Source organism: Macaca mulatta, chromosome 19 (assembly GCF_049350105.2).
Source record: "Macaca mulatta isolate MMU2019108-1 chromosome 19, T2T-MMU8v2.0, whole genome shotgun sequence".
Lineage (NCBI taxonomy): Eukaryota > Metazoa > Chordata > Mammalia > Primates > Cercopithecidae > Macaca > Macaca mulatta.
Window position 1 is genome coordinate 1,781,254 of NC_133424.1, and position 27,228 is coordinate 1,808,481.

At 61.1% G+C, this 27,228-nt stretch overlaps 3 protein-coding genes across 11 annotated transcripts in view; 2 read left to right on the forward strand and 1 right to left on the reverse strand.

Annotated features, from left to right (window-relative positions):
* The window catches only part of SBNO2 (strawberry notch homolog 2), a 75,517-nt gene that overhangs the window by 10,273 nt on the left and 38,016 nt on the right, over nt 1-27,228 (reverse strand). For 7 of the 9 annotated variants that reach the window (XM_077978679.1, XM_077978674.1, XM_077978678.1 and 4 more), the window contains exons 5-14: nt 11,432-11,593; nt 7,410-7,490; nt 6,996-7,101; nt 6,358-6,509; nt 6,122-6,255; nt 5,952-6,042; nt 5,629-5,772; nt 2,175-2,292; nt 1,790-1,895; nt 1,287-1,440 (exon numbers count right to left, since the gene is read on the reverse strand). In XM_077978679.1, coding sequence (XP_077834805.1) covers nt 1,287-1,440; nt 1,790-1,895; nt 2,175-2,292; nt 5,629-5,772; nt 5,952-6,042; nt 6,122-6,255; nt 6,358-6,509; nt 6,996-7,101; nt 7,410-7,490; nt 11,432-11,593 — 1,248 coding nt within the window. Of the gene's footprint in view, nt 1-1,286; nt 1,441-1,789; nt 1,896-2,174; nt 2,293-5,628; nt 5,773-5,951; nt 6,043-6,121; nt 6,256-6,357; nt 6,510-6,995; nt 7,102-7,409; nt 7,491-11,431; nt 11,594-16,050; nt 16,315-27,228 lie in introns of those variants that run through there. The other 2 variants (XM_077978677.1, XM_077978676.1) reach the window with 2 other exon arrangements.
* Nucleotides 16,297-20,242, forward strand: LOC144337361 (uncharacterized). The gene is made up of 5 exons (XM_077982006.1): nt 16,297-16,527; nt 16,701-17,038; nt 17,117-17,403; nt 17,513-18,498; nt 18,588-20,242. Exons 1-5 carry the CDS (start codon nt 16,297-16,299, stop codon nt 19,461-19,463), a joined length of 2,718 nt encoding a protein of 905 aa, XP_077838132.1. The 3' UTR covers nt 19,464-20,242.
* LOC144336943 (uncharacterized) lies at nt 20,252-26,007 on the forward strand. Its single transcript, XM_077978796.1, has 3 exons — nt 20,252-20,306; nt 22,349-22,785; nt 23,740-26,007. Exons 2-3 carry the CDS (start codon nt 22,391-22,393, stop codon nt 25,070-25,072), a joined length of 1,728 nt encoding a protein of 575 aa, XP_077834922.1. The 5' UTR covers nt 20,252-20,306; nt 22,349-22,390; the 3' UTR covers nt 25,073-26,007.

The following is a 27,228-nucleotide window of genomic DNA, read 5'->3' on the forward strand; positions in this document are numbered from 1 at the left end:
ACTCAGCGCCCGCAGCAAACAGGCTCAGCTCCTTCCAACAACACAGTGTGAGCCACGCCTTTCGTTTTCCACCAGGGTCTCACCCAGGTGTGATCCCCACCAGGGGACACTGGGCATGTCTGGGGCCGGCAGTGGTTGTCAGGTTTGGGGGCTGGTCCTGGCATGGACTGGGTAGGCTGGGTTAGGGTGGCGGGGACTCTGGCCAGGGATACTGCTGCACACCCCAAAGTGCTCAGGACGGCCCTACCCCAGAGAGCAACCCGGCCCTGGGGGCTACGGGAGATGCTGGTTGTGTGACCTAAAGAAACCAGCGAACTGGCTGGACGAGGTGCCTCACGCCTGTAACCACGACACTCTGAAAGGCTGAGGCGGTCAGATCACCAGAGGTCGGGAGTTCAAGACCAATCAGCCTGACCAACATGAAGAAACCCTGTCTCTACTAAAAATACAAAATCAGCTGGGCGTGGTGACACATGCCTGTAATCCCAGCTATGCGGGAGGCAGAGGCAGGAGGATCGCTTGAACCCAGTAGGCGGAGGTTGCGATGAGCCAAGATCATGCCATTGCACTCCAGCCCGGGCAACCAGAGTGGAAACTCCATCTCAAAAAAAAAAAAAAAAAAAAGAAAGAAAAACAGCAGCAAACATACAGGGCTGTTGGGTGGTTTGAGGAGGAGAAAACAGGACCTGTCCAAATACGGAGGGAACGACCAAGCCACGTGGCCCACAGCAACGTGGATGCTGAACACAGCTACGAGCCATGGGCCAGGACCTGGAAGCGAAGGGCTTGAGCACCACGGGAAGGGAAGTGGCGTCTGGCCACACCCCTCGTTATCACAGTCACGTAAAAACCCCGGTGATGGCTGGGCACGCGGCTCACACCTGTAATCCCAGCACTTTGGGGGGCTGAGGCGGGCAGATCACTTGTGGTCAGGAGTTTGAGACCAGCCTGGCCAACATGGTGAAACACTGTTCTCTACTAAAAAAGCACACAAAATTAGCCAGGCGTGGTGGCGGGCACCTGTAGTCCCAGCTACTCGAGAGGCTGAGGCGGGGAGAATTGCTTGAACCCAGGAGGCAGAGGTTGCAGCGAGCTGAGATCGTGCCACTGTATTCCAGCCTAGGTGACAGTGCGAGACTGTCTCAAAAAAACAGAAACAAAAAAAATCCCGTGACAGGACAGGGCAGGCTGTCACGTGACGAAGCCTGTGGCATCTTCAAGGCCATGGGGGTGCAATTTCACCCGGGAAATGCACAGGGGTCCCCGGGTGGGACGCCCAGGCTCACCAGCAGGGCTGCGCGGTTGTACACGCGCTCGAAGGCTGGGGCCAGCGGGATCTCCTCGATGCGGAAGGTGACGCCAGAGAAGCTGAGCTGGCGTGCGATGTACATGCCGCTGACCTTCATGTCCATGGCCACGATCTCCATGGCGCCCACGCCCCTGCAGATGGACACAGCCCCCGTGAGCACGCCCAGAGCCATGGGGATGGAGCCGCCGGGGAGCGCGAGGCAGAGTGAGTCACAGAGAGGGCAGGGTCAGCCAGAGCAGAGCCCCGGCGGCCACAGAGACAGCTGGCAGCCAGCCCTGGCCGGGGGGGCAGGAGGGGCTGCTGAGGGGCTGGCTTCCCTGGGACCACTGGGCAGCCCTAGGCAGAGAAACGAGTGACGCACATTTAGCACCTCTGGGTGCCAGGGAAGTGCACGTGGCAGTGCCAGGCCTTGGGCTGATGGTCCTGGGGCCTCCGCCCGAACCCCCACCGCCCCTCCACGTGGGCAGGAAGGGTACTCACCTCTTCTCGATGGCGTGCAGGAACTCCTCAAAGTTCCGGAAGGGGGTGCCCTCGCCCCAGATACCTAAGCGGCTCATGTAGATCATATTCCGAGGCTCAGAAGCACCTGTGGAGGGAAGCTGCCGTCAGCTCCCCAACCCAGGAGGGCCCAGGGGCCGGGTCAGGGGCCAACTAAGTAGGGACCGCCTGATGAGGGCCCCGCAGGGTTGGAACCATGGGCCTGGGGACAGCCAGCATGGCCTTGGGACAGGCGCAGAGATGTCCCAGCGTCCGAGGAGGAGCAGGGTGCAGACGGAGGCTGAGCATGCGTCGGGGATACCCCTTCCCGGGGACAGCCAGACAGACGTTGCTGTGAGTGGGTCACATGGGATCCGCACTGCCCCACCTGTGGCGCTGGCATAGACCACGCGGGCCAGGGGCAGCTTGTTCTGCAGGTCCAGCACGGCCTTGCCCATCTTGGTGGAGCCGGCGTTCTTGGCCTTGTGACACTCGTCGAACACGATCTGGGGCACGCGTGGGTTAAGGAGTGTTCTGGGTGACCCCAGGAGCCCGGGTCCTGACCACCCAAGACCCCACCTTCCTGGTGGGGGGCAAACGCCTACGCTGCTGAGAACTCCACAAGGGAAGCTGGTCGGAGTGACAGCCGGCTACCACGGGGGTTGGCGGGTGGGCGGCCCCCACACGACCACTAGATCGGTGTGGCCTGGGATGGCTTCTCCCAGACTCTAGACACCACGCACCGAGGACGGGGCCTCTGGCGAGGAAGGGTGGGCTCCATAAATTGCAGGATGTTGCCATCGGAGGAGGGTACCTGGAACCTGTTTTTTGTTTGTTTTTTTGAGGCAGGGTCTCGCTCTGTTACCCAGGCTGGAGTGCAGTGACACAATGTCAGTTCACTGCAAACTCTGCCTCTCGCATTCAAGTGATTCTCTTGCTTCCGCCTCCCAAGTTGCTGGGACTACAATGGGTGCCACCACCAGAGCCAGCTAATTTTTGTAGTTTTGGTAGAGATGGTGTTGGCTGTTTGGTTGGCCAGACGGTCTCAAACTCCTGGCACCTCAAGTGACCTGCCCACCTCAGCCTCCCAAAGTGCTGGGATTACAGGTCTGAGCCACCGTGCCCGGCCCTAATTCTTTTTTTTTTTTTTTTTTTTTTGAGACAAAGTCTCACTCTGTCACTAGGCTGGAGCGCAGTGGCGTGATCTCGGCTCACTGCAACCTCCAACTCCCTGGTTCAAGCAATTCTTCTGCCTCAGCCTCCCGAGTAGCTGGGATTACAGGCGTGCACCACCATGCCCAGCTCTTTTTTTTTTTTTGAGATGGAGTCTCACTCTGTCACCCAAGCTGGGGTGCAGTAGCTCAATCTTGGCTCACTGCAGCCTCCGCCTCCCGGGTTCAAGTGATTCTCCTGCCTCAGCCTCCTGACTAGCTGGGATTACAGGTGTGTGCCACCATGCCTGGGTAACTTTTGTATTTTCAGTAGAGATGGGGTTTCACCATATTGGCCGGGATGGACTAGAACTCTCGACCCTGTGATCCACCTGACTCGGCCTCCCACAGTGCTGGGATTACAGGCGTGAACCACCATGCCCGGCCGCTCTGTTTTAATTCTTATTCTACAACTGAAATCATGGTGGCCCGTATTAAAAAATGATGTTGGAGAACACTTATCTATTTTACAGAATAAAGTCTTGCCTGCTTAGAAAACAATTATGTATCTACCTAAACTAGAAAAAGATCAGGTGTAGTGGCTCATGTCTATAATCCCAGCACTTTGGGAGGCCGAGGAAGGAGGATGGCTTGAGCCCATGAGACCAGCCTGGGTAACATGGCCAAACCCCATCTCTACAAAAAATATAATAGTTAGGTGGGCATGGTGGCATGCACCTGTAATCCCAGCTGCTCAGAGGCTGAGGCAGGGGAAATCACTGAGCTCAGGAGGTTGAAGGTGCCGTGAGCCGAGATCGCGCCACCGCACTCCAGCCTGGGGAACAATGAGACTCCGTGTCAAAAACAAACAAAAAAACTAGAAAACACTGAATTTTTTTTTTTTTTTTTTTTTTTTTAATTTAGACGGAGGCTTGCTCTGTCGCCCAGGCTGGAGTGCAGTGGCGCAATCTCAGCTCACTGCAAGCTCCGCCTCCCGGGTTCACGCCATTATCCTGCCTCAGCCTCCCGAGTAGCTGGGACTACAGACGCTTGCCACAACGTCCGGCTAATTTTTTGTATTTTTAGTAGAAGCGGGGTTTCACCGTGTTTGTCAGGATGGTCTCGATCTCCTGACCTCATGATCTGCCCGCCTCCGCCTCCCAAAGTGTTGGGATTACAGGCCTGAGCCACCGCACCTGGCCCCTTAATTTTTTTTTTTTTTTTAGACGAGACGCAGTCCTGCTCTGTTGCCCAGGCTGGAGTGCAGTGGCGCGATCTCGGCTCACTGCCACCTCCGCCTCTCGGGTTCAAGTGATTTTCCTGACTCAGCCTCCTGGGTTGGCCAGGGTAGTCTCAAACTCCTGACCTCATGATTCACCCACCTTGGCTTCCCAAAGTGCTGGGATTACAAGGGTGAACCACCTGGCCTGGCCATATTCTTAATTTTTTTTTTTTTTTTTTTTTTTTTTTTGAGACGGAGTCTCGCTCTGTCGCCCAGCCCAGGCTGGAGTGCAGTGGCGCGATCTCAGCTCACTGCAAGCTCCGCCTCCCGGGTTCACGCCATTCTCCTGCCTCAGCCTCCCGAGTAGCTGGGACTACAGGCGCCCACAACCGCACCCGGCTAATTTTTTGTATTTTTAGTAGAGACGGGGTTTCACCGTGGTCTCGATCTCCTGACCTTGTGATCCGCCCGCCTCGGCCTCCTAAAGTGCTGGGATTACAGGCGTGAGCCACCGCGCCCGGACCATATTCTTAATATTTTAAGACAAAAGAAAGCAAATTCCAGGAAAGCAGGCTGAGCAAGGAAAACTGGGAGAATACAAATTAAACGGCCGGCCCTGCCACCACGCCACAGCTCAGCGAGGGGTGATCTCAGTGTTATCGCTGTTTCGTAGATTGTTGCACGCAGATTGTTCAGCCGGGCGCTGAAGACACCAGCAGTCTCTGACTCCCACCCTCCTCTCCCACTCCTCCATCCTCCCCTCCCCTCCGACCCCCACCCTGCCCTCCCCTCCCGACTCCCACCCTCCTCTCCCACTCCTCCATCCTCCCCTCCCCTCCGACCCCCACCCTGCCCTCCCCTCCCGACTCCCACCCTCCTCTCCCACTCCTCCATCCTCCCCTCCCCTCCGACCCCCACCCTGCCCTCCCCTCCCGACTCCCACCCTCCTCTCCCACTCCTCCATCCTTCCCTCCCCTCCGACCCCCACCCTGCCCTCCCCTCCCGACTCCCACCCTCCTCTCCCACTCCTCCATCCTCCCCTCTGACCCCAACCCTGCCCTCCCCTCCCGACTCCCACCCTCCTCTCCCACTCCTCCATCCTCCCCTCCCCTCCGACCCCCACCCTGCCCTCCCCTCCCCTGACTCCCACTCTCCTCTCCCACTCCACCATCCTCCCCTCCCCTCCGACCCCCACCCTGCCCTCCCCTCCCCTGACTCCCACCCTCCTCTCCCACTCCTCCATCCTCCCCTCCCCTCCGACCCCCACCCTGCCCTCCCCTCCCCTGACTCCCACCCTCCTCTCCCACTCCACCATCCTTCCCTCCCCTCCGACCCCCACCCTGCCCTCCCCTCCCCTGACTCCCACCCTCCTCTCTCACTCCACCATCCTCCCCTCCCCTCCGCCCCCATCTGGCCCTCCCCTCCACCCCCATCTGGCCCTCCCCTCCCGACTGCCCCCAGCAGGATACGACGCCCTCGAAGGCCTCCCCACACCAGTCCAGGATCTGCCGGAGGCGTGTGCGGTGCTGGCCACCGGCCTGGCTCTCCCCAATCAGGGCGGAGTAGGTGGCGAAGAGGACGCCCTCTGAGGTAGTGGTGTCGCCGTACTTGATCTGGGGATGCACAGAGCAGGTGTGGGATGGGGCCCTAGCTCAGCAGGCTCTGGACCTGGGTCTGGGTCTCCCTATCTGTAGGAGGTGCTGAGCAGAGCCTGTCCCGGTTGCCGGCCCACCCAGTTGAGCGGCCCCCACCGACCCACCTTGCCCCCTACTTTGCCGAGCACAGCCCCTACCTTGCTAAGCGCGTGCACCGCGATGCCCGTGGCTTCGATGTCCCGCAGGTCGCGCTCTGCGTCGTATTTGAGGTCGTTGGAGACGCTGAACCTGCAGGGTGTGGGTGTCAGGGGTGCCCACCCCTCCCCCTCACCCCTGCTCCCACCCCCTACCCCAGGCAGGATCTCACCACAATGCCTTCTTCCGGCCGCGCAGGTGGTTCTCCAGGATGACTCCGGCCACCGTCCGGCCTTTGCCCACACCGGCCCCGTCGCCGATGAGAAAGCCGGCGCGCTGCCCACTGGGGAGCAGGACCTCGTGTTGCTGTGGCCGGAGGGCAGACGTCAGGGCCTGGGGGTGCCGGCCCGGCTCCTCCCCAGGGGCCTCGCAGACACAGGCTGGGCTGGGGTGGGGACACGCAGTCACCTGGCAGGCGTAGGTGATGGCCTCTAACTGCAGGGCAGACAGGGCCCCGCTGTCCAAGGGCAGGGCCAGGGTGTAGGTGATGTCTGGGGGCGGGACGCTGGACAGTGTGCTGGTCTCCACCACGCGGTCTGGGTGCTGCTTCCCAATCTTGGCTGGAGGGGCAGGGATGGACGCAAGGTAAATAAGGGTGTGGCCAAGGGGCGACCAGGGCCGGTTATGGCCGGCTGGGTGGGTCTGGGGCATGGCCAGAGCTGGCGGGGCAGTTTGGGGGCATGGCCAGGACTTGCTGGGCAGGTCAAGGGAGTGGCCAGGAATGCCTGGGTGGAGGGGTGGTCAGGGTGGGCTGGGTCGGGGCGGCCACAGCCTGCTGGGTTGGTTGGGGGCGTGGCCAGCGGCTTGCAGGAGGGGCAAATGCATGAAAATCCTCCCAGTGCCTCCGAGGTTCCTTCTCACTCTCCCAGCTGTGAACCCGGTTTTGTATAAGCCTGGATTGCAGAACCTGTCCCCAAGGTTCTCCGGCCCTCCCTGAAATTTCACATTCCCCCTGTGGGCTGTGCGGGCCGTGGTCACCTGCAGGGTTTCAGTCCCACAAAAGGGTTTGAACCTGTCCCAGGGCCTGGTGCTGCCGGGCCACTCACACTTGGACGGCACGTAGTCAGCGTAGGTCTCCGTGTGCCCCAGCTCCTCCGCCTCCTCCTCCTCAGCCTCGTCCTCCTCCTCTGGCTGGCTCTGCACACTCTGCTCCTGCGTGCGTGGAGGGAGCTCAGCAGACTGCAGGCCCGAGCGGCTGTGGGCACTGGGCTCCCCCAGGAGCAGGGGCCAGGCTGACCATGGGCAGCTGAGTGGGAGATGGCTCCCGGAGGGGGGAGATGGCTCTGTCTGCCCCTGTAGCAAGGTGCTCCCCAGGGCCTCTGTCTCCTCAGATGTCTCCTCTGCACTCCCAGATTCTAGGCTGGCCAAGGGCTCCCCACACTGGAGGTGCCTGTGCTGAGCCCTCTCCTTAGGTCCCGTGAGAGGGCAGGGGAGGGAGCCCTCGGCTGGGCCCAGCTCACCTGGTAGCTGACGAGAAGCGGGGTGCTGTGGGAGGGCAGAAAGTCCTCGAAGCCTGCAAATGGTCTGCTGAGCTGGAACAGCTGGAAGGGGAGCAGGATGTCGGCCCGGGCCAGACGGGACAGGTCACAGCTGGCGGGCCCTCGCAGCCTGGCCACCAGAGGAGGCTCCCCACTGCCCCGTCCTCACTCCCCAGGGCCCTGGGTCTTGCTCTCCTGCTGTTCTCAAGGTGACCCTGGTACCTCCAAGCCTCCCCAGTGGGCACCTCCCTGGGGCCTAAGGCTCACTCCTCCTGGCCAGCAGCTGGCTGCCTTCCCACTGATGCCTGGTGCGCCTGCCTGGAGTGCCCGGGAGGAAGGTGCCCGGCTAGTTCTGACAGACAGCAGAGCTTAGTCCCACGGGAGCTGGCGGGAAGGCTGTGGACGGGGGTCTGATGGGAGTGACCCATGTGGACAGGGATCTGACAGGAGTGACCCACTGTGTGCAGTGCAGGAGGCCCTCGGGTCTGGGGGACAAGGGGTTGGGAGCTCCATGTTGAGGGGGAAGAGGAGACAGAGGCAGTGGAGGTGGGCGGGCCTGAGCCTTGTCCCTCACCCGACGGCTCCCAGCACCCAGGGTGGGTAGCCCAGGGCGGTCCTGCACTCCCTAAGGACCCCCGCGGCCTCTGGAGGACAGCAGCTCCCCTGTGAGGGATGGGGGAGGATGCCTGCCATTGTAGTGACCAGAGGACACGTCCTATTGTGGCCCCCCCTGGGGAGAAAGACTGCCCACAGCCTCATGCAGATTCACCAGGATGGGCAGTTGGCACTGTCCTCGGGGAGCTGACCCCAGGCCTGGGCAGCCAGGTGTGCCGGGCCTCTGGATGAGTCCATGGCCCACCCTGGGATCTCCGAACTGACTGGGCATGTAAAGCCTGTGAACGGGCGGGTCAGAGGGTGGTGTGGCCTGTCAGGCCCGCTGTCCAGACCCCAACACTGAGACAGGGTGGACCCCGGGACGGATGGCTGGGGCATGGTAGGGTCCAAACTAGGGTCTGTGTGATTCTGGAATATACCCACTCTTAAAAAGCAAAAATCCTAACGGTAATATGAGCCATAAAAAATGTGAGTGTGGGCAGGGTAGAGTGGCTCAGGCCTGTAAATCCCAGCACTTTGGGAGGCCAAGGCCTCCCAGAGTGGAGGTCAGGATTTCAAGACCAGCCTAGCCAACATGCTGATACCCTGTCTCTACTAAAGATAGCAAAAAAAAAAAAAAAATTAGCCAGGCGCGGTGGCTCACGCCTGTAATCCCAGCACCTTCGGAGGTCAAGGCGGTGGATCACGAGGTCAGGAGATCGAGACCATCCTGGCTAACATGGTTAAACAAGAAATACAAAAAATTAGCCAGGCGTGGTGGTGGGTGCCTGTAATCCCAGTACTTTGGGAGGCTGAGGCAGGCGGATCATCTGAGGTCGAGAGTTCAAGACCAGCCTGATCAACATGGAAAAACCCCGTCTCTATTAAAAGTACAAAATTAGCCGGGCGTGGTGGCGCATGCTTGTAATCCCAGCTACTAGGGAGGCTGAGGCAGGGGAACTGCTTGACCCTGGCAGGCGGAGGGTGCAGTGAGCTGAGATTGTGCCACTGCATTCCAGCCTGGGTGACAGAGCGAGACTCTGTCTCAAAATAAATAAATAAATAAAGATACAAAATGAGCCGGGTGTAGTGGTGCATGTCTGTAATCTCAGCTACTCGGGAGGCTGAGGCAGGAGAATCACTTGAACCCAGGAGGCGGAGGTTGCAGTGAGCTGAAATCGTGCCATTGCCCTCCAGCCTGGACAATAAGAGCGAGACTCCATCTCAAAAAAAAAAAAAAAAAAAAAGTGAGTGTGGAGAATTGGAAAGCGGAAAATCCAGGCCGGGTGCGTGGCTCAGGCCTGTAATCCTAGCACGGTGGGAGACAGAGGCAGAACGGGCGAGATCTTTTGAGGTCGGGGTTCCAGACCAGCTTAGGCAACATGGCAAAACCCTGTCTCTACAAAAAATACAAAAATTAGCCGGGCGTGGTATCGCATGCCTGTGGTCCCAGCTACTTTTGTGGGGCTGAGGCAGGAGAATCGCTTACGCCCAGAAGGTCGAGGCTGAAAGAGGCTGAGATTGCGCCACTGTACTCCAGCCTGGGCGACAGAGTGAGATCCTGTCTCAAACAATAAATAAATAAATAAAAAAGAGAACCTCTTCTAGGCCTGGTCCCCCACTTCAACCTCAACATCCTGAGACGGGTGAGGTTTCTGCCCAAGCCTGCCTGAGCCTGGGCCAGGTTCTCAGCAGTGTGTGGGAACCACATAGCTAGTGATGCTCATGAACTGACTTCCACAGCTCCTGCGTTTTCTTTTTTTTTTTTTTTTTGAGACGGAGTCTCGCTCTGTCACCCAGGCTGGAGTGCAGTGGCCGGATCTCAGCTCACTGCAAGCTCTGCCTCCCGGGTTCACGCCATTCTCCTGCCTCAGCCTCCCAAGCAGCTGGGACTACAGACGCCCGCCACCTCGCTCGGCTAGTTTTTTGTATTTTTTTTTAGTAGAGACGGGGTTTCACTGTGTTAGCCAGGATGGTCTCGATCTCCTGACCTCGTGATCCACCCGTCTCGGCCTCCCAAAGTGCTGGGATTACAGGCTTGAGCCACCATGCCCGGCCAGCTTCTGCGTTTTCTAACACTAGGAACACTTGTGAAGATTTTCAAAGAAAGTGGAAGCGTGGCACAGGAAGGTTAGAAACCTCTACTCAGTTCCCCTCTCCTTTTTTTTTTTTTTTTTTTTAAATTAACAAAACACAAACAAACAGATGCCACACGGGTTCCTGGAAGCCTGAGTCACCATTCCTGGTGGGGCTGGCGGGGCATTGGGTTTCAGATGTCCTCCTGCCGTCCACAGCAGGCCGGTCAGGCCCTGGTTGCTTTCCTCCTGCCCTGCCGAGGACCTGTGAGCTAGCTGGGAGGGCATGGGCCCCAGGCTGGGTGAAATGCCCCAGAGGGACCAGGCCTGAGCTGCCTACCGTGGCTGTGGGGTGCTCTGATGCTTCCTGCCCCGGCCCCCAAGCCTGTGAGTTCTGCTGCCCGGGTTGCACCCTTCCTGAGGGCCTGGGAGAGCGGCCGGGAGCGTGGGGAGGCCAGTGTGGGCCCTCACCGGAAGGCGCTCAGCCCTAGACATGTGTCCAATGTCTGCTCCCAAAGTCTAGAAGTTTCTCTCCTGGACAGGCCTGGATGGGGGAAGGGAATCCCCAGGCCTGGCTCCCAGCCACGCCTCCCTCACAGGACACCTCCACTGCGTGGTACTGGGCACGGCTAGAGCCTGGGCCCAAAGAACCTGGGGGCCCTGCTGCCCTACAACCCCTGCTCTAGGCCTGGCCCACCCAGGTCCTCCAGGGCCTTCTCGGAGGCAAACCCCAGCCCCTCAGCCCCCCAGGATAACGTCCAACTCCCCACCCTGGGACAGGATTCCGCCAACCTCGCCCTCTCAGCTCCCACCTAGCGGGGACACGGCCACTGCTGACCCAGGGCACCATGGGGCTGGCAGCCACCACAGGTGCTGTTCCTCTGCCTGGACAGCCACGTCGCCTGGGCCTGCTGGGGACTGCCTCTCCAGGGGGCCCTCCCTGACCACACTTCTCTGTCCTGTCACCTTCCTGTGCTTCTCTAGACCAGGGACTCCCCGGTGCGGTGGAAGTGGGGCCGGGTCCCTCGCGGGTGGGGCCATACTGGGCACTGCAGGGCGCTGGGCAGCGTCCTGGCCCCCCTCAACTCCATGCCAGGAGCCCCCCCCAAGATGTGGTAGCCACAGATGTCCTGGACATCGCCTTCTCCTATTCAGGACACGAGAGGACCCTCACCTAACCACCTCATCCATGGCCATGGACGGAGCCGACAGTGACAGGACAGCCGGCGGCACGCAGACTCGGGGAGACTGAGACCTCGATGGACCCTGTGGGTCCTGGGCTGGGGAGGCCATGCTGGTGGGTCGGGGCTGTCGGGGGGCGCCGGGCGCACTGACCTTGTCGTGGGTGGAGGGGGCAGGGTTCTCGTCCCAGATGGTGGACACCTGGTTGAGGCTGTCGGCCGGCAGGAAGTCGGGCGTGTCCACGATGTCCGACAGGGAGTCCACAGACGAGGAGAAGATGGAGATGTTGGAGAAGTCCTCGAAATACGAGGAATCCTGAAAGACAAGGCCAGGCCTGGTGAGTGGGGGATAGGAGACACCACAGCCCTCCACACACTGGAGCACGTGGGGATGGGAGACGCCACAGCCCCCCCCACGCACTGGAGCACGTGGGGACGGGAGACGCCATGGCCCCCCCACGCACTGGAGCACTTGGGGATGAGAGACACCGCAGCCCTCCTGGGTTCAAGCAATTCTCCTGCTTCATCCTCCCGAGAAGCTGGGATTACAGGTGTGTGACACCGTGCCCGGCTAATTTTTTTGTATTTTTACTAGAGACGGGATTTCTTCACCATGTTGGCCAGCCTGGTTTTGAACTCCTGACCTCAAGTGACCTGCCTGCCTCGGCATCCAAAAGTGTTGGGATTACAGGCCTGAGCCACCATATGACAGAGCAAGAGAGCGAGACTCCGTCTCAAAAAATAAAAAAAGAAATAAGCAGTGGGTGAAAAACACCAGCCCTCAGGGCCATGCAGGACGGAGTCCGACTTCTGCAGCACCTGAAGGGCAGCGATTTTGCAGGCACTCTGAGCAGCTCGGGGCTGGGGTAAGCCTGGTGCCATGCCCTCTGTGGGGGGCAGCCATGCCCAGAGGCAGGGCTCGCTATGGGGATGACGCACACACACGCACTGCCCAGTAGAGGAGATGCATGTGCATCATTTCTTTTTTTTGAGACGGAGTCTCGCATTGTTGCCGGGGCTGGAGTGCAGTGGCACAATCTCGTCTCACTGCAACCTCCGCCTCCTCAGTTCAAGCGATTCTCCTGCCTCAGCGTCCCGAGTAGCTGGGTTTACAGGCGTGCACTCCCGTGCCAGCTAATTTTGAATTTTTATTTATGTATTTATGTATTTATTTATTTATTTTTTGAGACAGAGTCCCGCTCTCTCACCCAGGCTGGAGTGCAGTGGCACAATCTCGGCTCACTGCACCCTCCACCTCCCAGGGTCAAGCAATTCTCCTGCCTGAGCCTCCCAAGTAACTGGGATTACAGGCGTGTGCCACCATGCCCAGCTAAGTTTTGTATTTTTAGTAGAGACCGGGTTTCACCATGTTGGCCAGGCTGGTCTGAAACTCCTGACCTCAGGTGATCCACCTGCCTCGGCCTCCCAAAGTGCTAGGATTACAGGCATGAGCCACCTTGCCTGGCCTAATTTTGTATTTTTAGTAGAGATGGAGTTTCTCCATGTTGGTCAGGCTGGTCTCGAGCTCCTCGTCTCAAGTGATCCATCCACCTTGGCCTCCCAAAGTGCTGGGATTACAGGCGTGAGCCACCATGCCCAGCCACATGATGTCTCACGCCTGTAATCCCAGCACTTGGAGGCCAAGGCGGAAGATTGCTTGAGCCCAGGAGTTCAAAATCAGCCTGGACAATATGGCGAAACCCCATTTCTACTAAAAATACAAAAATTAGCTGGGTGTGGTGGCTCACGCCTGTAATCCCAGCACTCTGAGAAGCCAAGGTGGACAGATCACCTGAGGTCAGGAGTTCAAGACCAGCCTGACCAATATGGTAAAACCCTGTCTTTACGAAAAACACAAAAATTAGCTGGGCATAGTGGTGGGTGCCTGCAATCCCAGCTACTCGGGAGGCTGAGGCAGGAGAATCGCTTGAACCTAGGAGGCGGAGGTTGCAGTGGGCTGAGATTACGCCACTGCACTCCAGCCAGGGCGACAGAGCGAGACTCCATCTCAAGAAAAACAAAGAAAAAAATCAGGCATGTCGAGGGGGCGCTGTCTCTCCCGGGGAGCTGTGAGCTCCGTCGCCCTCACCTTGCTCAGCTTTGCCCACTGCCCACCCTGTCAGACCCAAGCACCCGGGTACTGATCACTAGGGACATTCAGGAACCTGCCCTCAAACAGAGACCCCACAGCACCCCCCAGCACAGAGGTGTTCATGCTGCCCGCCTAAGGCCCCGGGCCAGGTAGGGTGCAGCCTCCCACCCCAGGCAGGGTAGGAGCAGCCCACCTCCCAGAGCCTCTGGAGGCCCCGATCGGCAGGGTTGCGGAGCAGTTCCCCTACTGAGCCCCACAAGGGCCCTCTGAACACCGCCTACCCAGGCTGCAGGGGACCTGGTGACGCTGGCCTGTGGCCCGGACCCTCCGTGGAAGCATTTCCTGGGCGAGGTCAGGGGCCCCTGGGTGGTCGAGGCCCCAGCCAGGAGCAGGAGTGAGTTGCTATTGGGCCCAGAGCAGCCCAGGCCTTGGTGGTGCAGGGAGCGCAGGCAGAGCGGAGGGGAGCTCCCCTGACCCAAATGCGTGGGCCACACAGCGAGTCCTTCCCCGGAGCTCAGTGTGAAAAGAGGGAAGGGACCTCAGGCAGAGACACCTGCCCCATGCCCTCACCAGATGCCCACTGCCCAAGAAGACAGGACAACAGGGCCCTCCCGCCCAAGGTCCTCCTCCCAAAACTCCTGCCCCAGTCTGAGGAAACACCAGCCCGATTACTCCAGGGCGTCCACACCACCTGACCAGCCGCAGGACCACCCGGTGCCTCTGAAACACAGGCCTCTGAGAAACCGTCACAGCCCAGAGGGGCCTGAGAAGATGCCTAAACACCACGTGGGGTCCCGGGCAGGAAAGGACATGGGGGAAACTGAGGAAATCCAAGCAAAGCGTGGGCCTTGGTAGTTAACGGTGGCGTATGGATGTTGGTTCATCAGCCGTGACACAGAACAGCAGGGAGCCCGGGAGTGGGGGCGTGGGGACTCTCCACTGTCCCGGGCAGCTTTTCTGTCACTCTAAAACAGTTTGAAAAGTCAAAGTCAAGTTGGGCGTGGTGGCTCACGTCTGCTACTCAGGAGGCTGAGGCAGGAGGATCGCTTGAGCCCAGCTGGTCGAGGCTGTAGTGAGCTATAATTGCGCCTCCCCATGCCAGCCTGGGAGACAGAGCGAGAACCTATCTCCAAAAAAAAAAAGTCAAGTCAAGCAGGACGTAGTGGCTCACACCTGTAATCCTAGAGGAGCCAAGGTGAAAGGTTCACTTGAGCCCAGGAGTTCAAGACCAGCCTGAGCCACACAGCAAGACCCCATCTCCACAAAAAATATAAAAATTAGCTGGGCATGGTAGCATGTGCCTGTAGTCCCAGCTACTCAGGAGGCCGAGATGGGAGGATTGCTTGAACCCATTCGGTGGAGGTTGCAGGGAGCCGAGATGGTGCCACTGCACACCAGCTTGGGTGACAGAGCAAGTCCCTGTTCCCCAAAAAATAAACAAATAAAAGTGGAAGTCTAATAATGAGTGGGTGCTTGCAGCTTTCAGGCTCCAAGAACGCAGCCTCAAGGACCTGCCCTGCTCCCCGTCTGGTCCTTCCCAGCACAGGACATCCAGCCAGGTGCATGAGCCCTCCAAGCCTTCACCTTTAGCAGGTGCCCTCAGTGATTAGGGACAGAGGAGACAGGGCTCCCAGGGCTGGCCCTGTTCACATGTGGGAAGCTGAACGGAGCCAGGCCAGCTGCCCTCATAGTGGCTCCGTCCTCTGCCCGCATCTGGATTTGACTCCTAGCAGCCACCAGCTGACCTCAGAAACAGCCCAAGTCCCACCCGTGCCTATGTGTCCCTCCATGGCCCCTCCAGGCCAGCCCAGGCTGCTGCATTCTCCACCACATGCCCCCCCACACTCCAGCCTCAGCTCAGCGGACCTAGTGCCTCCCCGGGGAACCTGGGCCCCTCTGTAGTCTGCACCAAGGGCCCTCGGAGGTGACATTTGCACCCCTCACCGCCAGCGCCCAGTTCTGGGGCCCCAGGGAGGGCCGGGGCTGCCTGCTGTGGTTTTTGTCTCTGCAGCATTTCAGGAGCCCTGGATTGAGGCTGGCAAGACCTGGCTCTGCCCCATTCAAGAGCAGCAAACACAGCTCCTCCTGCCCTGGGCAGCCAACTCCAGACCTGACTCCAGAACTGACTCCAGACCTGGTGTGCTGCCCCCGTCCCGTGCTCCAGGACCCATGGGGAACCACGGAGCCACAGGGATTTGCCCGCCTGCGCTACCAGAGTCAACCCTGACCAGGCCCACCCAGCCCCCGCTCCCTGTGAGGGCCCCATTAGACACCCAGAGCCCCTCCACCTGAGGCTTCTCTAGAGGACAGCCAGGGGGCCCTATCCCAGGGGCAGAAGGAGGGGGATGCAGCCCTCCCGACAGCCAATGCCACTGTCACTGAGGGCCGGATCCGGGCTAAGCCCGAGTCCCCCACTCCGCTCGGGTCCCCCAGCCTATGCACAGGGCGCTGCTCCCAGCCCCAAGTCCTAAATCTCTGTCTCGGAACCTTCCGGCAGATTCCCTCTCGCTGCCAGAAGAGACGGACGGGGCGGGATGGGGATTTTTGAGAGCCTGGCGGCCTCGGACTCCAGGGTGAGATTCCAGCTGCTCCGGCAGGTGGCCCGGCCGTCCTGAATGGGGGTCCCACCTCCCGGAACCCTGCCCCCAAGGGCCTCGCCCACCCCGGGAGGGGAGTGTTACCTTGTTCAGAGCCTCGAACTGCAGCCAGAACTGCAGCTGGGACATGGTCCCGGCGCTCGGGGGTCCGGGGGTCCCCCTGGAAGCGCCGCCCGGGAGCGGCTCCCTCATGACCGCGGCGGCAGCCCCAGCATTGGGTCGGCCGGGGCGGACGGGGGCGGCTCTCCGCCCGGCTGCATTTGCATGTCGGTTTAGTCACGGCCGCCGGCGCCTACTTCCTCTAAGGCCGGGGCTGACTTTCAGGAAATGATGCCGGCCCTGAAAGTCAGGGCAATTACTGGCAGCGCGAGGAGAATTACTGTACGGGGCGGGGCGGGGCGGGTCTGCCCGGGGCGCTGTCAACACGCACCCCCACCCAGCCCCGCCTCAGGGCCAGCCTCCTTTGGGGCACTGGGGGACGTGCAGAGTGCCCAGGTGGGCATGTTTCCCCAGACTGCAGAGAGCTGGGTTCCGTTCCACGGGGACCAGCTGCTGTTCCTGGTGCCCCCAAACCACAGGCAGGGAAACTGAGGCCTGGATGGCCCCTTCATCCATGCCATGGCCCCTCAGGCCAGGCCTGAATCCCCACCCTTCACCCAGTGCCCCACCCATGCCGAGCCCACCTCTTGCCCTGCTGCGCACCCCCTGGGGCTCTCCCCACCCCACCTCTGCAGACTGAGGTCCCTGAGAGGTCCCTAAGAAGCCCCTGCCGCGGAAGCAAAGTCCCCTCCCTGCTCTTTCCCTGCTGTCTGTGCCCAGGGGGTTCAGCGGGCCCTGTGGCCTCCCCTGACCTGGGGCTGGCATTGGGAGAGCTGAGCGTGGGCCCCTCCTCTCCAGGCTCTGGCCAGGCCCAGCCTCGGCCCCCTTGGCACAGCGGCGCGGGAACAAGTGGTAGGATCCTGGGAAAAGCACGTTCTTGCTTTGGTAGGAAACCAAGCGGCAATGATGCACTTGCCGGGGCAACCCTGGGCCGTGAACCCGCCAGCGGCCCGGCCACACTCTCGCCCGCACCGTGGGGACCTGGCCCCCGCATCACAGGGGCCCAGACACCGCGGGGCACACCCTGATGGGCCCCCACGCTGAGCCACAGGCGGTCACTCTCGGTGTCCTTGGAGGAGCTGGGGAGGCCCCAGGGCCAGAGGGGATGGGAGCACGGCCAGGCTGTGGAGAAGACGGGCCCCATCTGCCTGCGCTCAGCGACTGACGCGCAGCAGCGGCTGCATTTCCCACGGGACTGTGGCCGAGACCGTGCAGGCGGCCACGGCTCCTCCTCTGTGAGGGAGGAAGGGCAGGGGCCCCCGGGGAGAAGGAAACTGCACCCCGAGAGGCCGGGGGAGCCCGTGGCTGGGCCGGAGGGGTCGGGACAGTTCTGGGCTCGTGGGACCCTGGCCAGGGCTCTGAGGGGAGCGTGGGACCGAGGCCTCAAACCCTGCGCACTCCGCCCCCTCGGGCTCCCCCTGTTCTAGACCCTGAGGCCCTGCGCCAGCCTGTGGGGCCCGTGACCACGCACCAGCAGCAGCGGAGGCTGGCGCAGACCGCCGTCCACACCCCCTGCCGCAAACCATCACCTCCTGGAAGCTGGGTGACAACACGAGTCCGTACAGCTGGAGCGAGGGGCCCGCCAATGGAAAACAACCAATGAAAAACAAACTCATGGAGCCGCTCAACCCAGCAGCCAATCACAGCCACCGCTCAACCCAGCAGCCAATCACAGCCACCGCTCAACCCAGCAGTCAATCGCAGCCACCGCTCAACCCAGCAGCCAATCGCAGCCACTGCTCAACGCAGCAATCACAGCCACCGCTCAACCCAGCAGTCAATCACAGCCACCACTCAACACAGCAGCCAATCACAGCCACCACTCAACCCAGCAGCCAATCACAGCCACCGCTCAACCCAGCAGTCAATCACAGCCACCACTCAACCCAGCAGCCAATCACAGCCACCGCTCAACACAGCAGCCAATCACAGCCACCGCTCAACCCAGCAGCCAATCACAGCCACCCCAGAGGCCGCTCCACACCAGCTCCACACAAAAAGCCCACAACCACAAGTGCTGCTCAGGACACCCGGCAGCCGCTTGGGAACTGTCCCGCAGCTCCTCAAAGAGGCGAACGGGAAGTAACAGTTAACCAGCAGCTGCACTCCCAGGTGCCATCGAGGAGGACCCACAGCTCACGGGTGGACCCACAGCTCACAGGACCCACAGCTCACAGGTGGACCCACACAGCTCACAGGACCCACAGCCCACAGGTGGACCCACAGCTCACAGGACCCACGGCTCACAGGTGGACCCACAGCTCACAGGTGGACCCACAGCTCACAGGTGGACCCACAGCCCACGGGTGGACCCACAGCTCACAGGACCCACAGCCCACGGGTGGACCCACAGCTCACAGGTGGACCCACAGCCCACGGGTGGACCCACAGCTCACAGGACCCACAGCCCACGGGTGGACCCACAGCTCACGGGTGGACCCCCACAGCTCACAGGTGGACCCACAGCTCACAAGACCCACAGCCCACGGGTGGACCCACAGCTCACAGGTGGACCCCCACAGCTCACAGGTGGACCCACAGCTCACAAGACCCACAGCCCACGGGTGGACCCACAGCTCATGGTGGACCCACAGCCACAGGACCCAGAGCCCACGGGTGGACCCACAGCTCACAGGACCCACAGCCCACGGGTGGACCCACAGCTCATGGTGGACCCACAGCCACAGGACCCACAGCTCACAGGTGGACCCACAGCTCACAGGACCCCCAGCTCATGGGTGGACCCACAGCCCACGGTGGACCCACAGCCCACGGGTGGACCCACAGCTCACGGTGGACCCACAGCCCACGAGTGGACCCATAGCTCACGGTGGACCCACAGCCCACGGGTGGACCCACAGCTCACGGTGGACCCACAACCCACGGGTGGACCCACAGCTCACGGGTGGACCCATAGCCACAAGACCCACAGCCCACGGGTGGACCCACAGCTCACGGGTGGACCCACAGCTCACAGTGGACCCACAGCCCACGGGTGGACCCGCAGCTCACGGGTGGACCCACAGCTCACGGTGGACCCACAGCCCACAGGTGGACCCACAGCTCACGGGTGGACCCACAGCTCACGGGTGGACCCACAGCCACAAGACCCACAGCCCACGGGTGGACCCACAGCTCAGAGGACCCACAGCTCACGGGTGGACCCACAGTTCACGGGTGGACCCACAGCTCACGACAGCCTGGCTCCCACAGCGCGGTCACCCACGGAGGAACAGGGTCAGCACAGTGAGGCCATCCACACACTGGAACACAACCCAGCCATGAAAAGGAGCAAGGCTCTGACCCAGGCCACAGCACGGATGCACCTTGAGGATGTCACACTCAGTGAGAGACGCCAAACACAGAAGGCCACACAGCGTGTGAGGCTATTTCTATGAAATGTCCTGTCTTGGACAGGAATCCACACAGACAGGAAAAGCATTTGGGTTACCAGGGGATGGGAATGGGGCTTCCTGTGGGGTGATGGAATGTTCTGGAACTAGACAGAGATGGTGGTTGCACAACTCTGTGAATATGCTTTTTTAAAGTGTGGATTTGGGCCAGGCGCAGTGGCTTACGCCTGTAATCCCAGCACTTTGGGAGGCCAAGGTGGGGGGATCACGAGGTCCGGAGTTCGAGACCAGCCTGGCCAGCATGGTGAAACCCCGTGTCTACTAAAAATGCAAAAATTAGCCAGGCGTGGTGGCGTGCACCTGTAATCCCAGCTACTCGGGAGGCTGGGGCAGGATAATTGCTTAAACCCGGAGACAGAGGTTACAGTGAGCTGAAATCGCGCCACTGCACTCCAGCCTGGGCGACAGAGCAAGACTGTCTCAAAAAAAAAAAAAAAAAAAGGTGGATTTGGCCAAGTGTGGTGGCTCACACCTGCCATCCCAGTGCTTTGGGAAGCTGAGGTAAGCGAATAGCTTGAGTCCAAGAGTTCAAGACCAGCCCGGGCAACACAGTGAGATCCCATCTCCACAAAAAATACAAAAACCATCTGGGCATGGTGGCAGGCACCTGTGGTCCCAGCTGCTCAGGAGGCCATGGCAGGACAATCACTTGAGCTAGGGAGGTGGAGGCTACAGTAAGCTATGATCACACCACTGCACTCCAGCCTGGGCAACAGAGCAAAACACTGATTCAGATAAATAAAGTGGATTTTATGGTATGTGAATTTTGTCTGTTTTTTTTTTTTTTTTTGGGACAGAGTCTCACTCTGTCGCCCAGGCTGGAGTGCAGTGGCGCAATCTCGGCTCACTGCAAGCTCCGCCTCCCGGGTTCACGCCATTCTCCTGCCTCAGCCTCCTGAGTAGCTGGGACTACAGGCGCCCGCCACCGCGCCTGGCTAATTTTTTGTATTTTTAGTAGAAACGGGGTTTCACCGTGGTCTCGATCTCCTGACCTTGTGATCCGCCCGCCTCGGCCTCCCAAAGTGCTGGGATTACAGGCGTGAGCCACCGCGCCCGGCCTTGTCTCAGTTTTTAAAAGACCTGGAAAGCAATAAAACAGGAAGAACGAGCATAGACTCAGACTTGCTCCCCAGGCCCCAATGTGACAGCGCAGGCCGGGGTCCTTGGAGCAGGTCAGGCTGAGGATATGGCGCACTGCGTGGGGACCTGCTGGGCACTACCTCCACCCACCTCCGGGACCCCGCGCCCGGCCCTGGGCTCCCATTGCCTGGTCTCTCCCTCCGCCTCTGTCCAGGGTGCACCCCTCACTGACCAGTCCCGTGGCAAGGCTGACCGAGGGCTCCGTGTAAGCCTGGCTGAGTGCCCGCTACCCCAGCCCTCACAAGAACCCTGCACTGCAGGTGATGCGGCCCTCCGTTACAGTGAGGGAAAGAGGCAGCGGGGATGGGAGGGGGCTGGGGGGCAGACAGAGAAGCGGCTTCCAGGTGGTCGTGGCACAGGTGGCACTTCCTGGACACTGCCAGTCTCTGGTGGCTGGGAGAAGGGCCCCCTCAGCAGGCCTGGTCACTACAGTGCCCCGTGCAGAGCCGAACTGTATCCTCAAAATGGTGTGATCATGTCCTGGTCCCTGGAAGCTGTGTGTGTGGCCTTATTTGGGAATCCGATCCTCGCAGATGTGAGTGGTTAAAAAAAAAAAAGGCTGCACTGGCCGAGGGGGTGATCCATGCCTGGTATCTTCATACAAAGGAGACACAGTCCCGGGGAGGAGGCCATGGGACACAGAGGCAGAGATCCCAGCCGTGTGGCCACAGCCAGGGGATGCCCAGATCCCCCAGATGCTGGAGAGGTGGGAAGGAGCATGGCCCTGTCCGCACCTTGACGTTGGACTTCCGGGCTCCAGGGCTGGGAGGGGACAGAGTCCTGGCCTTTGAAGCTGTGTGTGCTGCTTCCTCACAGCAGTCCTGGGAGGCTGGCACGGCTCCCCAGGAAACTGGGCTCCCTTCTCTCAGGCTCCCGGCCAGGTGCCTGATGTGGGCTCTGGGGCTGCCGCCTCAGTGCCTCCTGGTACTGCAGCTGGGCAGGGCCGAACCCTGGCACAAAAAAAAAAGGACTCGGCTTCCTGCTGAGTCTCCCTCTCTAAAGCTGTCTGTGGGCGGCTCTGCCGGCCCCTCCTGCACCTGCCGGGCCCTGGGTGGAGGCTCCTCCTCCCAGGGGATGTGGCCTCAGCACAGACCAGGGGACAGAGGTGGCTCTTCTTGGCCTTGGCTGGGTGTGAACCAAAGGCTTCCTGTAAGAAATCCTTCTCTCCCTCTCCCTCCCTCTCTCCCCCATCTCTCTCGGTCTCTTTTTTGCCCAATGCCAGTAACTGGGGGGGCTCCGTGGTGCCGGGTGGGCTGAGGCCTCCGACCCCTGCTAAAACGCATCTGCGGAACAGTCGATGCCGCCTGTCTCCCTGCCTGAAAGCAGCCGGTGTGCAAAGCGCTTTTCTGAGCCGTGAGCTCATCCCAAGCTTCCCAGAAGCCCCCGGGCTGCCAGGCAGAGAGCGTTGTTACCGGACGGCCGCGTTCCCAAGGGTCCCTGCAGCCCCACGGGGAACCGGGGTGGACGCCCGGCACGTGAAGGTGCCCTCACAGGACAGGTGGTGGGCAGGGGGGCAGCGACTGGGGAACGGGGATGGGCAGGGGGCACTGAGAGCCCCAGGAGCCCAGCAGAGATGCGAGGGGCCTGGGTGATGTTGGGAGGGTCAAGGAGCACCCCCACCCCAGGAACAGGCGGCAAGGGATGGGCGAGGGGCAGTGAGGCGGGTGAGCAGGACCTGGGGAATGGCCTGTGCAGGGCACAAGCCGGGGGAGGCTCGGGCTGGGGTGCAGTGGGGAAGAGCCTAGAAGAGGCGCCAGGGGCTGCCCTGGGGGATGCTCACCCCACGCAGGAACAGGCACCGGAGAGCCTGGGGGCAGAGCCGCGACACGGGGCTGGGCCTGGAGCAGGGGACCCACGGGAGGCTCCGGGCGCAGAGCGTGGGCTGCAGCACCGAGGGCCCCTCATCCTCGAGCAGGACCCCAGCCAGACCCAGTCATTCCTGGAACACACACACGGACCTGCATATGGGTGCTGCTAACAGCGATTCACAATGTCAATCCACACCTACTCCTGGGCATGAGCCCGAGAAACGAAAACCTGTCCACACGGAGGTTTGCACACGTGCTCACGGCAGCACAACTCACGACAGCCACGGGTGGAAGCAGCACAAGTGTCCATCACGGACAGACACGGTGGGCCCTCCACACGTCCATCACACACAGACACGGTGGGCCCTCCACACGTCCATCACACACAGACACGGTGGGCCCTCCACGCGTCCATCACGGACAGACACAGTGTGCCCTCCACGCGTCCATCACACACAGACACAGTGGGCCCTCCACGCATCCATCACACACAGACACGGTGGGCCCTCCACGCGTCCATCACGGACAGACACAGTGTGCCCTCCACGCATCCATCACACACAGACACGGTGGGCCCTCCACACGTCCATCACGGACAGACACGGTGGGCCCTCCACGCATCCATCACACACAGACACGGTGGGCCCTCCACACGTCCATCACACGCAGACACGGTGGGCCCTCCACACGTCCATCACGGACAGACACAGTGGGCCCTCCACGCGTCCATCACACACAGACACAGTGTGCCCTCCACGCGTCCATCACACACAGACACGGTGGGCCCTCCACACGTCCATCACGGACAGACACGGTGGGCCCTCCACACGTCCATCACGGACAGACACAGTGGGCCCTCCACACGTCCATCACGGACAGACACGGTGGGCCCTCCACGCATCCATCACGGACAGACACAGTGTGCCCTCCACACGTCCATCACGGTCAGACACAGTGTGCCCTCCACGCGTCCATCACACACAGACACAGTGGGCCCTCCACGCGTCCATCACACACAGACACAGTGTGCCCTCCACGCGTCCATCATGGACACACGGACAGACACGGTGGGCCCTCCACACGTCCATCACACACAGACACGGTGGGCCCTCCACGCGTCCATCACACACAGACACGGTGGGCCCTCCACGCGTCCATCACACACAGACACGGTGGGCCCTCCACACGTCCATCACGGTCAGACACGGTGGGCCCTCCACGCGTCCATCACGGTCAGACACGGTGGGCCCTCCACGCGTCCATCACGGTCAGACACGGTGGGCCCTCCACGCGTCCATCACGGACAGACACAGTGTGCCCTCCACGCATCCATCACACACAGACACGGTAGGCCCTCCACACGTCCATCACGGACAGACACGGTGGGCCCTCCACGCGTCCATCACGGACAGACACGGTGGGCCCTCCACACGTCCATCACGGACAGACACGGTGGGCCCTCCACGCGTCCATCACGGACAGACACGGTGGGCCCTCCACGCGTCCATCACGGACAGACACAGTGTGCCCTCCACACGTCCATCACACGCAGACACGGTAGGCCCTCCACGCGTCCATCACACACAGACACGGTGGGCCCTCCACGCGTCCATCACACGCAGACACGGTGGGCCCTCCACGCGTCCATCACACGCAGACACGGTGGGCCCTCCACGCGTCCATCACACGCAGACACGGTGGGCCCTCCACGCGTCCATCACACGCAGACACGGTGGGCCCTCCACGCGTCCATCACACGCAGACACGGTGGGCCCTCCACGCGTCCATCACACGCAGACACGGTGGGCCCTCCACACGTCCATCACGGACAGACACGGTGGGCCCTCCACGCGTCCATCACGGACAGACACAGTGTGCCCTCCACGCGTCCATCACACGCAGACACGGTGGGCCCTCCACGCGTCCATCACACGCAGACACGGTGGGCCCTCCACACGTCCATCACGGTCAGACACGGTAGGCCCTCCACGCGTCCATCACACGCAGACACGGTGGGCCCTCCACGCGTCCATCACACACAGACACGGTGGGCCCTCCACACGTCCATCACGGTCAGACACGGTAGGCCCTCCACGCGTCCATCACACACAGACACGGTGGGCCCTCCACGCGTCCATCACACGCAGACACGGTGGGCCCTCCACGCGTCCATCACACGCAGACACGGTGGGCCCTCCACGCGTCCATCACACGCAGACACGGTGGGCCCTCCACGCGTCCATCACACGCAGACACGGTGGGCCCTCCACGCGTCCATCACACGCAGACACGGTGGGCCCTCCACGCGTCCATCACACGCAGACACGGTGGGCCCTCCACGCGTCCATCACACGCAGACACGGTGGGCCCTCCACGCGTCCATCACACGCAGACATGGTGGGCCCTCCACACGTCCATCACGGACAGACACGGTGGGCCCTCCACACGTCCATCACGGACAGACACGGTGGGCCCTCCACACGTCCATCACGGACAGACACGGTGGGCCCTCCACGCGTCCATCACGGACAGACACAGTGTGCCCTCCACGCGTCCATCACACGCAGACACGGTGGGCCCTCCACGCGTCCATCACACGCAGACACGGTGGGCCCTCCACACGTCCATCACGGTCAGACACGGTAGGCCCTCCACGCGTCCATCACACGCAGACACGGTGGGCCCTCCACGCGTCCATCACACACAGACACGGTGGGCCCTCCACACGTCCATCACGGTCAGACACGGTAGGCCCTCCACGCGTCCATCACACACAGACACGGTGGGCCCTCCACGCGTCCATCACACGCAGACACGGTGGGCCCTCCACGCGTCCATCACACGCAGACACGGTGGGCCCTCCACGCGTCCATCACACACAGACACGGTGGGCCCTCCACGCGTCCATCACACACAGACACGGTGGGCCCTCCACGCGTCCATCACACGCAGACACGGTGGGCCCTCCACGCGTCCATCACACGCAGACACGGTGGGCCCTCCACGCGTCCATCACACGCAGACACGGTGGGCCCTCCACGCGTCCATCACACACAGACATGGTGGGCCCTCCACACGTCCATCACGGTCAGACACGGTAGGCCCTCCACGCGTCCATCACACGCAGACACGGTGGGCCCTCCACGCGTCCATCACACACAGACATGGTGGGCCCTCCACACGTCCATCACGGACAGACACGGTGGGCCCTCCACACGTCCATCACGGACAGACACGGTGGGCCCTCCACGCGTCCATCACACGCAGACACGGTGGGCCCTCCACGCGTCCATCACACGCAGACACGGTGGGCCCTCCATGCGTCCATCACACGCAGACACGGTGGGCCCTCCACACGTCCATCACGGACAGACACGGTGGGCCCTCCACGCGTCCATCACACGCAGACACGGTGGGCCCTCCACGCGTCCATCACATGCAGACACGGTGGGCCCTCCACGCGTCCATCATGGACACACGGACAGACACAGTGGGCCCTCCACGCGTCCATCACACGCAGACACGGTGGGCCCTCTGCGAGTCCCTCACGGACAGACACGGTGGGGCCCATTCATGTGCTGGAACACGGCTCAGCCACAATCAGGGGCCAGGCTCTGACCCAGCCACAGCTCAGATGTACCTTGAGGACGTCACGCGCAGTGAGAGATGCCAGACGCAGGAGGCCACGCAGCGTGTGATCCCATTTCTATGAAATGTGCAGGACAGGCTGAGCCACAGAGACAGGAAGGGAACGTGTGGGCGCCGGGTCTGGGGAGGGACAGGGAGTAATGGCTGACAGGGACGGGGCCTCCTCTAGGGAGACAACGATCTGGAATTAGAATTACAGGATGATGGCTGAATGGCTCTGGACTTCACAACAGCCACAGCATCGTTCACTTAGAAATGGGGACTTTTGGCCGGGCGCGGTGGCTCAAGCCTGTAATCCCAGCACTTTGGGAGGCTGAGACGGGCGGATCACGAGGTCAGGAGATCGAGACCATCCTGGCTAACACGGTGAAACCCCCGTCTCTACTAAAAATACAAGAAAATTAGCCGGGCGTGGTGGCGGACGCCTGTAGTCCCAGCTACTTGGGAGGCTGAGGCAGGAGAATGGCGTAAACCCGGGAGGCGGAGCTTGCAGTGAGCTGAGATCTGGCCACTGCACTCCAGCCTGGGCGACAGAGCCAGACTCAGTCTCAAAAAAAAAAAAAAAAAAAAAAAGAAATGGGGACTTTTCTGTAACGTGAATTGAGTCTCAACTGAAAATAAAAAAGGGGCGGCGTGCAGTGGTTCACACCTGTAATCCCAGCACTTTGGGAGGCTGAGGTGGGCGGATCACCTGAGGTCAGGAGTTTGAGACCAGCCTGGCCAACATGGTGAAACCCCATCTCTACTAAAACTACAAAAATTAGGCAGGCATGGTGTCACGTGCCTGTAATCCCAGCTACTTGGGAGGCTGAGGCTGGAGAATCGCTTGAACCCAGGAAGCGGAGGTTACAGTGAGCTGAGATAGATCACGCCATTGCACTCCAGCTTAGGCACCAAAAGCAAAACATCATCTCAAAAACAACAACAACAACAAAATGAGAGAGAGAGAGAGACAAAGAAAGAAAGAGGCCGGGCGCGGTGGCTCAAGCCTGTAATCCCAGCACTTTGGGAGGCCGAGGCGGGTGGATCATGAGGTCAGGAGATCAAGACCATCCTGGCTAACACGGTGAAACCCCGTCTCTACTAAAAATACAAAAAAATTAGCCGGGCGTGGTGGCGGGCGCCTGTAGTCCCAGCTACTCGGGAGGCTGAGG

What these genes read in the sequence shown, in the direction of transcription:
- LOC144337361 (XM_077982006.1), top strand. Translation starts at nt 16,297, where the DNA reads ATGCCGGCCCTGAAAGTCAGGGCAATTACTGGCAGCGCGAGGAGAATT. An exon ending in GCCACACTCTCGCCCGCACC is followed by an intron (nt 17,039 to 17,116) that starts GTGGGGACCTGG and finishes GCTGAGCCACAG; the next exon opens with GCGGTCACTCTCGGTGTCCT. An exon ending in GTCGGGACAGTTCTGGGCTC is followed by an intron (nt 17,404 to 17,512) that starts GTGGGACCCTGG and finishes GCCCTGCGCCAG; the next exon opens with CCTGTGGGGCCCGTGACCAC.
- LOC144336943 (XM_077978796.1), top strand. Translation starts at nt 22,391, where the DNA reads ATGCTCACCCCACGCAGGAACAGGCACCGGAGAGCCTGGGGGCAGAGC. An exon ending in GTCCATCACACACAGACACG is followed by an intron (nt 22,786 to 23,739) that starts GTGGGCCCTCCA and finishes GGACAGACACAG; the next exon opens with TGTGCCCTCCACGCATCCAT.